The sequence below is a fragment of the Phyllostomus hastatus genome, unplaced genomic scaffold (assembly GCF_019186645.2).
Source record: "Phyllostomus hastatus isolate PE091 unplaced genomic scaffold, TTU_PhHast_1.1 phas_contig_86, whole genome shotgun sequence".
In the NCBI taxonomy this organism is placed as follows: Eukaryota; Metazoa; Chordata; class Mammalia; order Chiroptera; family Phyllostomidae; genus Phyllostomus; species Phyllostomus hastatus.
In genome coordinates, this window is record NW_025333977.1 from 94,766,130 (window position 1) to 94,782,101 (window position 15,972).

The 15,972-nt window shown below is 35.2% G+C and overlaps 1 protein-coding gene across 14 annotated transcripts in view; it reads right to left on the bottom strand.

The window, feature by feature from the left end:
• Positions 1-15,972, bottom strand: part of DLG1 (discs large MAGUK scaffold protein 1) — a 280,465-nt gene that overhangs the window by 28,658 nt on the left and 235,835 nt on the right. For 7 of the 14 annotated variants that reach the window (XM_045850849.1, XM_045850858.1, XM_045850854.1 and 4 more), the window contains 5 exons: positions 14,021-14,062; positions 13,047-13,082; positions 11,538-11,588; positions 10,622-10,723; positions 10,213-10,385 (listed from right to left, as the gene is read on the bottom strand). In XM_045850849.1, the coding sequence (XP_045706805.1) occupies positions 10,213-10,385; positions 10,622-10,723; positions 11,538-11,588; positions 13,047-13,082; positions 14,021-14,062 (404 nt within the window). The remainder of the gene's footprint in view (positions 1-10,212; positions 10,386-10,621; positions 10,724-11,537; positions 11,589-13,046; positions 13,083-14,020; positions 14,063-15,972) is intronic. The other 7 variants (XM_045850859.1, XM_045850857.1, XM_045850856.1 and 4 more) reach the window with 1 other exon arrangement.

Below are 15,972 nucleotides of genomic sequence, written 5' to 3' on the forward strand. Positions count from 1 at the left end.
CGCTATCTGCTCTTCAATTCTAAATGATAGCTGTGCTGGGTAGAGTAATCTTGGTTGTAGGTCCTTGCTTTGCATCACTTTGAATATTTCCTACCAATTCCTTTTAGTCTGCAAAGTTTCTTTTGAGAAATCAGCTGACAGTCTTATGGGGCTCCCTTGTAGGAAACTAACTACTTTTCTCTTGCTGCTTTTCAGAGTCTCTCTTCATCTTTAAAGTTTGGCATTTTAATTATGATATGTCTTGATGTGGGCCTCTTTGCATCCACCTTGCTTGGGACTCTTGGTATTTCCTGGACTTGCATGTCTATTTCCTTCACCAAATTAGGTAAGTTTTCTTTCATTATTTTTTCAAATAGGTTTCCAATTTCTTGCTCTTTCTCATCTCCTTTCTGCACCCATATGATGCAATTGTTGGAATGTTTGATGGTTTCCCAAAGGCTCCTTAAATTATCCTAGTTTTTCTAGGTTCTTTTTTCTTCTTGTTGTTCTCATTTATATTTTGATTCTTTATGCCCCAAATCATGATTTGATTCTTGGCTTCATCCACGCTACTGTTGATTTCCTATAAATTCTTCTTTATTTTAATTACTGTATCCTTCATTTTTGACTGGAACTTTTTTTATGCTGTTGAGGTCCTCACTAATTTCTTTTAGCATCCTTACAACCAGTGTTTTGAACTCTGCACCTGACAGTTTATCTGTGTTTAGCTCTTTTTTGGAGTTCTGTTCTTTCATTTGGGCCATGTTTCTTTGTTTCCTCATTTTGGCAGCAGTCCCTGTGTTTGTTTCTATGTATTAGGTAGAGGAACCATGACTCCCTGTCTTGGTAAAGTGCCCTAATACAGTAGGTATTCTGTAGGGTCCAGTGGCACAGCCTCCCATATTACCCAGGGTGGGTACTTGAGGTGCTCCTACTATGTGGGCTTTGTTCACCTTTCTCTTATTGAGTCCTGATTGCTGTTGGCAAGTCTATGGGAGGGATTTAGCCAGGACTGTAAACCGCAAGGAGTGGCTGTGAGCACTGACCACCAACCTCCACCCTACACAGAGGGTTACCTGTGCTGGGGCCCATTCTAGAGCAGGACTTATTTGGCAGGGCTCTGGTGCCCACCAAGTCCAGCAGCTGTTTCTTTAGTACATTTGGGAAGATCTGAAACATGAGTCAAGACAAGCCATTTGTAATGAAAAGCCACTGTTAACAGCTTGGGGGTGTCCATAAATTGGGTGAGGGTGGAACCTCAGGGAATCACCAATGCAGGGCAAACAGTGGGAGCCAGGTTGATGGAGCCTCAGACATGGTGCCTACCGCTCTGTGGTTCTGTTAGGGGAGGCCTCAGAATAGGAACAATGGCCTCTGCCAGCAGTTTGGCCTGGGAGAAAACTGTCCCCCAGTTCTCGTCCTGAGACCAGACACGTTAGTTCCTCCCTATATGCTACTGGTGGCTTTCAAGCTGCTGCCCTGGTGCTGGAGCTCAGAGGGAATGAGTCCAAGTCCTTGCATGGGCCCTTTAAATAGAACTGCTTAGGAATTCAGAAGTTTCTTCTACCAACTCAATCCCCCCAGGTATTTACAGCCAGATGTTATAGGGACCTATCTTCTTGGCACTGGAACCAGGGCTGGGATGCTGCACTCCTGAGATATCTCTCCCTATTTTTATCTACCACATGTGGGTTTGAGACCAGCCCATTCCATGTTTCTACCCTTCCTACCAGTCTGGATGGATGTGGTTTCTTCTTTAATTTTGTAGTTGTAGGACTTCCATTCAGCTCAATTTGATGGTTCTGAGTGATGGTTGTTATATAGTTTAGTTGTAATTTTGATGTGGTTGTGGGAGGATGTGAGGTGTGTTTACCTAGGCTGCCATTTTGTAGATCTCTGATTTTCTAATATTTAAAATTTACCTTTCATTCTTTGGGTAAACATTACTTGGTCATGACACTTCATCTTCTCTATATAATATTAGAAGCAACTTGCTAAAATTATTTTTTAGAATTTCTGTATTTACATTCATAAGTGATATCAGACTGCAGTTTTTTGTAATGTCTTGTCAGGTTTTGAAGTCTAGGCAATGCTGGACTCTCAGAATATTTTGGGAAGTATTCCTACTTTTCTATTTTATGATGGAAAATGGGTATTCTTTCTTCCTTAAATGTTTGGTAGAATTTATTAGTGAAGCAATCTGGGCTTGGAGTTTTCTTTGTGGGAAAGTTTTTAAATAAAAATTAGTATCTTTAATAAATATAGGGCTATTTAAATAATCTATTTCTACTTGAGTTTAAGGAGTTTATTTCTTTCTAAAATTTTATCCATTTCATCTAAATTGTTCATTTAGTGGTAAAAGTTGTTTCCAATATCCTCTGATGTTTTTTCTTTTAATATTGGTAGATGCTTTTTCATTCCTGATAATGGTAATCTGTGTCTGTTTAAAAGTTTATCAATTCTTTTGATCATATTGACAAACCAGATTTGGTTTCATTTTTATCTATTGTTTTATTTTCAGAATTTTTGCTTTTATTTTAATATATGTAACTATATATCCAGTTATCTGTCCTGGCTGGTGTGTCTAAGTTGGTTGGGTGTTGTCTTCTAATCAAAAAGGTCACTGGTTTGACTCTAGGTCAGGTCACATGCCTGGGTTGCAGGCTCTGTGCTCCGCTGGCTTCAGGGCACCTGCGAAGGCAGAATCAACCAATTGATGTTTCTACCTTACATCTATGCTGCTTTTCGCCTTCCTGTCCCCTGTCTTTAAAATAAAAATTAAAAATGAATGAATAAATAAAATTTCCAGTTATCTGGGCCTTTTTGTTTTTAATTTTCTAATGAGCTGTAGCTTTTATTGCATGGTGATCTGAGTATTATTTGTAATATTTCTACTTTGTGGAAGTTGCAGGTATTTGCTTCTCCACGAGGTTTGCACAAGACATAGCTTGCTGTGATTTCTTGGTTACTTTTAATTTACCAGTAATTTGAAGTGAAGCTGAGAGTGTGGTTTTTGAATTTTTAATAAATTTAAAAGAAATACATTACAAATAAAACTAAAGCTACAATTTCCTTTCTTCTCTTCCCACAGGAAAACACTGGATATTGGCTGTATATACTCCTAAAGTAGATGTATCATTCCCATGCATGTTTTTGTGTTTCTAAATATGCATCCATAAACTATATAGGCTGCTTTATATTACAGTTTACATAAATAGTATGATACTACATACATCCTTTGCAACTTCATTTATTGTAATTTCTGAGATTTATTAATGTGGATACGAGATTTTGGAAGATGGTGGTGAGATAGGTGGGAGCAGAGCCCATTTCCCCCTGCACATGGGTGAAACACCTAGCCCATCTTCCAAGGAGCAGAGTGAACAACCAACAGTACCCCAGCATACATGAAGACTGGAGACCAAAAACTGTAGAGAACATTAAAAAATCAGATGAGTATGTGGAAGCTGTGAACACCAGGATACCTGCTGGAAGAGGAAATCCACCAACAAAGGAACCACCAACAGATAACAACAGAACAATGTGCAGGAGGGAGTAGAAGGCACACCAACTCAAACCAGGACATATCTGGAAATACAAATAAATGGTGGAGAAATTACTCAGAACAAACAACTGAACAAGAGCAAGAGAGAAGCCTCAAAACCTCGTACACATGGAAGAACCAGCTTCAACACAACCTGCCCACACCTGTACAACAGAATACACGAAGTGGTAGATGGAGTGACCCTCAGTTAACCACCTGGAGGGAAGGACACACCAAAGAAAGACCCAATAAGAATCAAAACACAAAGACATACAGAGAGCCATCATAAATGACAGACCAATACCAGTGAGCTCAGGAGATCAAGGAGAATGTACCACTGAATCTCACAGGTATTCTACCACATAAGTTCACACCATAAACCCAAGGAGTCATAACAGATCAATTTAAAAAGCAGCAGCTAACAAGAAGAGTCTCAGAAGAAACTCTTCTGAGGGAAGACAAAGAAACAATCCCCAAATGAAAAGAAAGGAGGAAGCCTCAGAAAGAATGCTAAATGAAATGGAGGCAAGTCAACTATCAGATATAGAATTCAAAGCGAAGGTTATAAGGAAGCTCAATGAGCTCACAGAGAATTAGCAAACACTACAGGGAAACTACAATGAACTCAATGCAAACTATATGAACATGGAAAAGGAAGTCGTAACTCTCAACAAAGGACAAGAAGAAATGAAGAATACAATTTCTGAACTGAAGAACAGAGTAGAAGGAATCAAAAGCAGACTCCATGAAGCAGAGGATAGGGTCAGCAAGCTGGAGGACAAGGGAGAAAAAAACAACCAGAATGAGCAAGACAACCAGACGAAAAAACAACCAGAATGAGGAAAAGAGGCTCAGAAAGAACAAAGAAGGGTTAAGGGAACTGCAGGACAACATGAAACGTAATTAATATCCACATAACAGGTATACCAGAAAGAGAAGAAAGGGATAGAAAACCTGTTTGAAAAAGTAATGATGGAAAACTTCCCTAATTTCATGAGAGAAAAAGTCACACAAATCCAGGAATACAGAGTCCCTATCAAGAGGAACCTAAAGAGACCCACTTCAAGGCACATCATAATTAAAATGGCAAAATTCCAACACAAAGAGAGAATCTTAAAGGCAGAAAGGGAAAAATGGAAGTAACATACAAGGGAACCCTGATAAGACTAGCAGCTGACTTCTCAATGGAAAGGCTCCAAGCCAGAAGGGAATGGCAAGAAATAGTCCAAATAATGTGAACCAGAGGCCTGCAACCAAGACTACTTTATTCAGCAAGGCTCTCAACTAAAATGAAAGGCCAAATAAGGAGCTTCCCAGACAAAAGAAGCCTCAAAGAATATACCTCCTCCAAACCAGATCTGTAAGAGATGCTAAAGGGTTTGCTTTAAGAACAGGAAGAAAAACAGTGAAAGCGAGAGGAACACAGGTACAAAAAATGGCAATGAATAAGTACCTATCAATAATAACCTTAAACATAAATGGATTAAATGCCCCAATCAAAAGACACAGAAGAGCTGAATGGGTAAGAAAATATGACACACACATATGCAGCCTACAAAAGACCTACCTCAGAACAAAAGACCTACATAGACTGAAAGCAAAGGGCTGGAAACAAATAATCCGAGCAAATGGACAGGAAAACAAAAGCTGGGGTAGCAATACTCATATCGCACAAAATAGACTTCAAACAAAGAGCCATAAAAAGAGACCCAGAAGGACACTTCATAATACTCAAGGGAAGAATCCATCAAGAAGACATCAACATTGTAAATATATATGCACCCAACATAGGAGCACCCAAATACATAAAGAAAACCTTGGAGGACTTCAAGAAAGATATTGACAACAACTCAATTATAGTAGAGAATTTTAACACCCCACTGTCAAAAAATGGACAGCTCTTCCAAACAAAAGATCAACAAAAATATAGTGGCACTGAACAATACCCTAGATGAAATGGACTTAACTCGTGTGTGTGTGTGTGTGTGTGTATATATATATATATATATAGAGAGAGAGAGAGAGAGAGAGAGAGAGAGAGAGAGAGAGCGCGCGCACACCCGAAAGAGCACGCCTTTCATCCCAAAGAAGCAAAACACACATTCTTTTCAAATGCACATGGAACATTTTCAAAGATAGACCGCATGGTAGGACACAAAGCAAGCCTCAACAAATTCAAAAAAATTGAAATCATATCGAGCATTTTCTCTAACCACAAGGGACTGAAACTAGAAACCAACCTCAAGGAAAAACCCCCAAACCCCTCAAACTCATGGAGCTTGAATAGCATGCTATTAAACAATGAATGGGTCAAGAGTGAGATTAGGAAAGAAATCAAAAAGTTTCTGGAAACAAATGAAAATGAACTCACAACAACCCAAAACTTATGGGACACAGTGAAGGCAGTTCTGAGAGGGAAGTACATAGCGATATAGGCCTACTTAAAAAAGATACAAACATTTCAAATGAACAACCTAACATTACACCTACAAGAACTCGAGGAGCAACAACAAAGACAGCCCAGAGCAAGTAGAGGGAAGGAAATAACCAAGATCAGAGAAGAATTAAATGACACAGAGACTAAAAGCACAATTCTAAGGATCAATAAATCCAGGAGCTGGTTCTATGAAAAGATAAACAAAATCAATAACCTGTAAGCAGGCTCATCAGGAAAAAAGGAGAGAGGACCCAAATAAACACAATCAGAAATGAAAGAGGAGAGCTTACAACTGACACCACAGAAATACAAAGGATTCTAAGAAATTATGACAAAGAACTAGATGCCAAGAAGTTTGAAAACCTAGGGGAAATGGACAAATTTCTAGAAAACTATAATCTTCCTAAACTCAATAAAGAAGAAGCAGAAAGCCTGAACAGACCAATAACAGCGGATTAAATTGAAACAGTAATCAAAAAGCTTCAGACACACGAAAGCCCCGGACCAGACACAGTTCCACAGGAGAATTTTACAAAGCATGTAAGGGAGAGATAACCCCTATCCTCTACAGATTATTCCAAAAAATTCAAGACAATGGAAGACTCCCAAACTCTTTTTATGAAGCCAGCATCATCCTAATCCCAAAATCAGATAAAGACACAACAATGAATGAAAACTTCAGGTCAATATCGCTGATGAACCTAGACACTAAAATCCCCAACAAAATACTGGCAAACCGCATCCAGCAATATGTTAAAAAGATCATAGACCATGACCAAGTGGGATTGATCCCAGGGATGCAAGGATGGTACAATATTTGCAAATCAATAAACATAATACACCACATAAACAAAATGAAAGACAAAAATCACACGATATCAATAGATGCAGAAAAAGCATTAGATAAGGTACAGCACCCATTTATGATAAAAATGCTTAGCAAAGTGGGATTAGAGGGAGCATTCCTCAACATAAATAAAGGCCATATATGAGAGACCTACAGCCAACATCATACTCAGTGGGCAAAAACCTAGACCTTTCCCACTAAGATCAAGAACAAGACAATGATGCTTGTTTTCACCACTTCTATTCAACATAGAATTGGAAGTCCTAGCCACAGCAATCAGACAAGAAAAACAAATAAAAGGCAACCAAATTGGAAAGGAGGAAGTAAAACTGGTATTGTTTGCAGATGACATGATAGGGTACATAGAAAATCCTATAGATTCCACCAAAAAACTGCTCAACCTAATAAATGAGTTTGGCAAAACACCAGGAGACAAAGTCACTATCTAGAAATCAAAGGCATTTTTGCACACCAACAATGAAATATCAGAAACAGAAATCAGGGGGAAAATCCTATTTGATGTAGCAACAAGAAAAATAAAGTACCTAGGAATAAACCTAACCAAGGAGGTAAAAGACCTGTACTCAGAAAACTACACAACACTGAGGAAAGAAATTAAGGAAGACACAAACAAATGGAAGCATGTACCATGCTCATGGATTGGAAAAATTAATATCATCAAAATGGTCATACTACCAAAAGGGATTTATAGATTCAATGCAATCCCTATTAAAGTACCAACAGTATATCCCACAGGTATAGAACCAACATTTCAGAAATTTATATGGAACCATAAACAACCCTGAATCTGCAGCAATTTTGAGAAGGAAGAACAAAGTAGGAGGGATCACAATACCTGATACCAAACTGTATTACAAGGCCACTGTAATCAAAACAGCCTGGTACTGGCATAAGAACAGACACATAGACCAATGGAACAGAACAGAGAGCCCGGAAATAAACCCAAGTTTCTATGGTCAATTAATATTCAACAAAGGGGGAAGAAGCATAAAATGGAGTAAAAATAGCCTCTTCAACAAATGGTGTTGGGAGAACTGGACAGCTACATGCAAAAAAAATGAAATTCGATCACCAACTTACACCATACACAAAAATAAATTCAAGGTGGATAAAAGACTTATATGTAAGTCGTGACACAAAAAAAGTCCTAGAGGAAAACATCGGCAGGAAAATCTCAGACATTTCACACAGCAACATCTTCACTGATGTGTCCCCTAAAGCAAGGAAAATAAAGGAAAGAATAAACAAATGGGACCTCATCAAATTCAAACGCTTCTGAATGGCTGAAGAAAACAGCATTAAAATGAAGACAGAACCAGCTATATGGGAAAACATATTTGCCAATGATACTTTGGACAAGGGTTTGATCTTCAAAATATGTAGAGAACTCACACAACTCCACTCCAGCAAGAGAAGCAACCCAATTAAAAAATGGGCAAAAGACTTGAACAGACACTTCTCCCAGGAGGACATACAGAGGGCCCAGAGACATATGAAAAGATGCGCAGCATCACTAGCCATCAGAGAGATGCAAATTAAAACCACAATGAGATACCACCTCACACCAGTCAGAATGGCCATCATAAACAAATCAACAAACAAGTGTTGGAGAGGATGTGGAGAAAAGGGAACCCTAGTTGTACTGTTGGTGGAAATGTAGACTGGTATAGCCAGTATGGAAAACAGTATGGAATTTCCTCAGAAAACTAAAAATGCAACTGTTTTATGACCCAGCAATTCCACTGCTCGGATTATACCCCAAGAGCCCTGAAACACCAATCCAAAAGAACCTATGCACCCCACATGTTCATAGCAGCACAATTTATAATACAGAAGTGCTGGAAGTAACCTAAGTGCTCATCAGGAAATGAGTGGATGAAAAAACTATGGTACATTTACACAATGGAATTCTATGCAGCAGAAAGAAAGGAGGAGCTTATACCCTTTGCAACAGCATGGATGGAACTGGAGAGCATTACGCTAAGTGAACAAGCCAGGTGATGAGCGACAAATACCATATTATCTCACCTTTAACTGGAACATAATCAACAAAAGAAAAAGGCAAACAGAATATAACCAAAGTCACTGAAATTAAGAAGAGTCTAATGACAGCCAGAGGTGAGGGTGCAGTGGAAAGTGGGGAGAAGACTTTTCAGGAACTACTATAAAGGATACATGGACAAAACCAAGGGGGAGGGTGGAAGCAAGGGAGGGATGTAGGTTTGGCTGGGGTAGTGGGGAGTGGTAGAGAGAAAATGCAAACACCTGTAACTGAACAACAATAAAATAATTTTAAAAAGTGGATATACCTAACTAGTGCTGTATTAGTTTATTCATTCTAGCTACTACATCGCATTGCATGAATAAATAAGTTAATTATCCATTTCCCTTGTTGATTCAAACTTTTTACTATTAAAAAGTGGTGGTATGAATATCATTATACAGGATCCTCATGTGTGAACCTCTACCAAGATACTGAGAAGTAGAATTTCTAAGTCATAAGATATGTACATTTAGTGGGTATTGCCAAACGGTTCTTAGAAATTCTTTAATTTCTATCTTCACTAACTATCTAAGATTTCCTATTTTCTCAAATTCTTGCCATCACTAAAATTTCCACTTTTTCAATATTTAATACTAATCAGAATTAACCAAAACCTTTATACAAAGAGTAGCAGTTATAGAGGGAAAACTGAGATGCTGAATTACTGCTTTTTTTGCTTTATAGGTATATTGTTATGATTGAAGAACTAGTTTTGAAGGTATAATGTAACTTGCTGATGCTTATTTTCTGGGCCCAAGGAGTTACTGAAGAATAGCACAATGTCTGGGACACACTTTGGCCTCATCTTAACATTACTTTAATTTAATGTCAATGTATCTTCATACTACCCTGAAGAATGCTTTCAGATAATCTGTTGCTGTTACAGTATTGTTGGGTATTTTTAAAAACTCTTTCATTAAATGAGTGTTCAGGAGAAACTTCTGTCTAGTGTCAGTAATAGCAGCAACTACACTTCTCTTGGACATGTGGTTTATTTTTACTTATTGACACTGCTGATCATAGCTCCTTAATTATGCTCGATGTTGGAAAAACAAGGCCTATCTCTAGCAAATGTAGAACCTTAAAATAATAACCTCTATTCTTAGAGACAGATGTGTTATTATTTCTACCTCACTTTGTCAATCTTCTTTATTTTGTAGGTATTTTCCCAAGCTACCAAAAGTTAAATATTTAGTTGAATGAATTCATATCATTAATTAATCAATACGGCAACATCTATATGTTTTAAAAAATATGAAAAGTTTCTATTTCATCATTTTTCACACTGTCAAAGGCATTTCTAATTAAAAACTGTATTCTGGGACCATTGTGATGTTTACCTTTTCTGCTACTTCTCGCACAGACTGAACACTTGTTCCATACAGATGGTTGTTATACTGGCCAGCTTCAATGAATTTATGTTCCTGTATATCTTTTTCCATCTGCTCTCTTGAAGTCACAAAATGGTAATCTCTTCCATCAACCTCATAATCTCTTTTTGGTCTAGTTGTATCTTGAATAGAAAGAATGTAAAGTGTTTAGTATTAAGAATACAACAAATCCATTTTCTACTTAAAAATTGTTTTATAAAGTTCAACACAACAGATTAATTTGAATTTGGTAAAAGAAGCATATGGAAGAACAACTAATAACTGTATAAATCATTAAAAATGGTAATATTTACCTTCACCAAACACAGTAACAAAATGTTAAGAACAATAATTAGTAATTTTTATGTGGGTTACTCACGAGGAACACATGATCCAAATTTGTCAGGAAATTCTGAGATCAAGTCATCATTTATCCTGTCTTTCATAGGTCCCAATATGATCACTGGTCGAGTGTAATTAACTATAAAGATAAACTGCATGTTAAAAGGAATACACACTAAACAAACATCAATGTATTTTATTTCACCAGAGAATAAAAGTATCCTCAACAGCTATGAAGAATTTCTTCTACTTTTTTCTTTCTCCACCAATGATGGCTAACTTGCTGGTTTCTTAAGCCTTCGCTAAGATCTTAAGCTTAAGTCAACCTCCTTTTGGAAGTCATAGAATTGATAATTCAACCAAGCTAAACCTAGTATTTTTGCAGACAATGTTTCTGTACATTGCTAACATGATCTCATCAGAAATGAGAAAACACAGCCCTCTGTTTTACTGATCACTTCTGAAGTAGAAATGATAAGGAAGCAGATCAAAGAAGGACAAAAAGAGTAGGGATCATGGTGGAAGAGAAATTGGCAGTGAGAGCCAGAATTAACATTGTGGTAGAAGGGATGACTAGGAGGTGATAAATAAAAAATAAATGACAGAATACATAGTTTCTAGGACTGACTGGACAAGATAGATAAGGAACAAAGAAAGATCAAAGATGCTTCCAAGATTTTAAACAAGGATCAGTGGGAAGACAGTAATACTTGATAAACACTGGAGAGAAGTTACTTGGGAAATAAAATGCCAATATACACAAAGCCACTAGATTTTAATATACTCCAGGCAAAAAAACCATGTTTCATAAAATACATGCAGTAAAATTCTATTTTTATACATATAGTAAAAAAGTATAGTAAATTTTTTTTGAGGTATGAGTTAGACCTATTTCCCAAATTAAGAAGTATATGTTTCTCAAAGATTGTAAAACATCAATAGGCTTCACAAACCTTCTTGTTGATTCACTGGTTCATATGACAAGACATATTCTTCTTGACCACCTATTAGAAAGTTAAAGTACAGATAAAAAAATCTATAAAGATAACTAATGCCAATTTAATACCTTGTATATAGACATAAATTGCTAGAATTTTTCTGAGGAAATAGGAAAGATGTAAAAAAAAGATACTTTACAAATTATTTCTGACAAGTTTTAGTAAGAAATAGTGGCAATTCACAAAGTCATAAAGATAAGTTTGATAAATATAAAAACATAAATGTGCTATTTATTTAAGAACTACCTTTCTGTTATTGTGTTCACAGATTGTCATTAAACCTATTTAAAGTCTTCATTTGTGATGTCATGTATGTGCTATTAATCTAACAACTATTAACTATTTTAAATATTGATACTTTAACAAGTAGTTCTACATATGTACATATTAAGGACTTTACTGTTATTAAGAATATGCAGCTTTTTAAATCTGCCAGATATAATATTTAACAGAATACATATACATTTTTATAATTACAACTATATTACAATAAAAAATTTTAATGCAAAGCTAAAACTACTGTTACTATTTCACTGGTAAAAATGAACTTATTCTAATAATTCACTTATTCAATTTTTAAAAAGTTACATTTAAAAAAAAGTTAAAAAAGCTTTAGATAAAACTAAATCCTTCCCTTTGAACAAAAAGAATCACACAATAGTAAAGGAGATAAAATATATTTTGCTTTGATCTTAAAAGCACTTTAAAAGTTAAATTAAAGGCTTAGAGCTTAAGCATATCTTAAAAAAGTTTAGAAATCATATCTTGACTCAATGAAAAGAACTAAAAAAAGAGCTAACAATTTCAGGGGTTCTTAACAGACAGACAGACAGAGAAACACACACACACACACACAAATGTATAGAAAATGAATAGGAAGGACTGTTAATTCAAGTGGTTTAATGAAAACAATCAATATTGGATAATGCATTTGGAGATATTCTCCTTGATTAGCAAGATTCTTTAACAACTATTCCACTAAATTTGTCAATGGTTTATATTACATGTATGTGTGTAGGTATAGATCTTTTAAATTCATATGTTGGCATAAATATTCTTTCTTGATTTAAAAGTATATTTTATTGTTTCAAGTTTATTATAAATATGTAAAATACATACTTGCAAGCTGCTTTTAAAAGTACTGTATATAAAACATGGTTTACATATTAACAAAAACATGCAACTTGAATGACTCCACAGCTAATAATTCATGCAAATGATGAGGCAGACAGTATATACTTTCACTACCTCTTTTTACTCTAAAAAGCTACTCAACTACTCTATGGTGAGCTTTACAGAGTAGCTGCTAATAATAAAATGCTAAAATATAAGAAATCACACTCCCATATAAAAAATTATTAAGTAACTATTATGCAGAACCAAAATAACCCATCAAATGAACGAGGATTAAAAGTATATATTGTCAACACAAGAAATAGAGGAACTGAAATTAATAGGATGGACCTTTTGAGCAGCCATACTCATCTGTAATCAAGATTACTTTCATATTAGACAGCAGTGAAAAAAAATTAGAAAAGCAATTTTAATTTTAAGGTCCTAGAATTGACAATATTCATGTGCTCTCCCCTCCACCCATGTCCAAATGTGTTTAAAAACTTCATATGCTTCTATAGTTCACTTTTAATATATAGTTGACCCTTGAACAACTTGAAGGTTAGGGATGCTGAGTACTCATGCAGTTGAAAATATGCATATAACTTTTGACTCCCCCAAAACTCAACTCCTAATAGCTTACTGTTGACTGGAAGCCTTATTGATAACATAGAGTCAATTAACAAACATTTTATGTGTTGTGTATTATATTCTGTATTGTTACAGTAAAGTAAGCTAGAGAAAGAAAATGTTATTACTACAATACCAAGAATGTAACACAAGACACCGAAAATAAAAATCAGTATTATAGTTTGATCAACTGTTGAAAGTTTTTCCTTCATTATTTCTTATATTCATCAAAGGCTGGTGATAAATAATAACTTGACCCAGACCAGTACTGGTGACACAAAATAAAAAGGAAATAAAGCCAATTATTATTGAACATTATAGGAAAATATTTTAATGCTCACGTTAAAACAAAATAAAAATACTAAAGTAAATGGCAAAAAAATAAATTCACTCATTTAACTAAGTATTTAGTTCTTTTAAAAATATACACATACACACATATATATGTGCTATGTTCACAAATAGCACTGCTGTAAAAAGGATTTTAGTATTTTATTAAAATTTTGTAAAGTAACTTCTCTACATATGATATCATTTTATTTTTCAAGTTTTCTGAATTTTACTTGGCTCTCCCTGATTTTAAAAGATTAAGTATCTAATTTTCCATTTTTAGAACACATTATTAAGAGGAAAAAAATCCTAAAGAACATATATTACTTGAGATTACAAAAGAACAAATAACTTTAAACACTTACGGTAACTACTTTCACTATCGCTGGCATTAGAAGTTACATGCTCTGAAATTGCAGGATAATGAAAAAAAAAAGTGTCATGAGTTTTAAAAAAGCAAATTATCAAAATAAACATAAGGTGACATTACAAAATGCTGAGATATAAACCACACACACCCAATGAATATTTAAAAAGCATTCTTGGTTTTCTTGGAAGAGTTTAATTTTTTTCAAATAAATGATATGAGTTAGCTAGGAACCGCCACCCCCCCCATATTTAAGGACAATGCTTCTTTTCTGTACAACTCAGTTTACGAACTAAGAGGTCAAAAGTAATCCTAAATTAGTCCAACTGCAGACATAAAACACCAAGAGAAAATGGTACCATTTAATTTAGTTTATGAAACAATCACTGACAAAGGAGACAAATTATATTCGAAAGAAAAGATGTCTTAAATAATAAATAAATGATCTTGTTTTAAGTTCAGCTTCTTTCTTGTTCCTGGAAAAAAAAAATGAAAATCCATGTTCCTGAGATCATGCAGATAAAGCATTTTAGATGTCACAGATGCAGATGTCTCAATCAAAGTCAAGTGGAAGGGAATTCTAGAAGGTGGAATTTTAAAAAATAGATTAATATTTCTGAGAAACTGCTTTGATGAAACTAACAATGGCTGCTTTGCAAAACAAAAGATAAAGCAAATATGCCCAGCTGAGAATTTCCTGGCCCTCCCTGAATGTGACCCCATTTCATAACTTAATTGTTCAGTAAACACCAAGTGCTCTTCTTGTGTAAATGTAATCTCAGTTCTCTCAATAAATGTTGCCCTTGGATAAAAAAGGTAATTTTATTTATAAAAACTAAAAACCAAAATTTCCCCAGAGAGGAAAATCTAAATTTCTCATGTCAGGTAGCCCTGGCTGGTGTGGCTCAATGGGTTGATTGTGGGCCTGAAAATTGAAGGGTCCCCAGTTTGATTCCAGATCAGTGCACATGTCTGGGTTGCAGGCCAGTTCCCAGGTTGGGGATGTGCAAGAGGCAACCAATCGATGTTCCTCTCCTTTTTTCTTCCTCCCTTTCCCTCTGAAAAATAAATAAAATCTTAAGATAAGGAAAAAGTTTGAGGAGAAATTATTTGCTGTGTTGTACCACCCACAGAGTCTCCTAAAATCAAGTGGCACTACTGAAAACTTCAGACAATGGTACAACTTAAAGATTTCAAATAAAGATAACAGTTCTTGAATTGTTTTAATAGTAAAAAATAAGTATGTTATTCTAATCTGCAAAGATACAACTTTCTCAATCATGATTATGCATATTTAAATAAAGCAGAAACATAAAAATTATAATTTACCAAGCAGATAAAAACAGTGGTGTTTAAAAGTTTATACCTAATTTCTTCCCATGTTACCACATGAACCTCAAAACAATTATTTTAAATTCTTATATAATATTCTATTGCACTAATCAGTCATGATTTACCTTACTACTTATTTAGACATTTTAGTTTGGTTTTGTTTTCCACAAATACCATCAAATTATTATGAATGCCTCTATTTATATAGCTTTTTACTCTTTGTCCTATTTATTTTTCTTTTTTAAAATAAGGTAATTTTGTTCATTTTTAAAAGATTTTATTGATTTATTTTTAGAGAGAGGGGAAGGGAGGGAAAAGAAGAGGGGGAGAAACATCAGTGTGTGGTAGCCTCTCACACGCCCCCTACTGGAGACCAGGCCTGGAACCCAGGTATGTGAGCTACAACAGCCAGGGCTGTCCTATTTCTATAAAACCCATTCCCAGAAGTAGGGATGATGTAAAAAAATTCTTAAATTTATATTAGGATTGATATTATACTTTGCAATCTCTAATACATAAAGAAAAAAAACATTAGTTACTACAATGGAATAAAAGCATGGAGAGAGTAGTTGGGGGTATAGAAGAAGTAATACTAACTGTGAGGTGATAATAATAGAA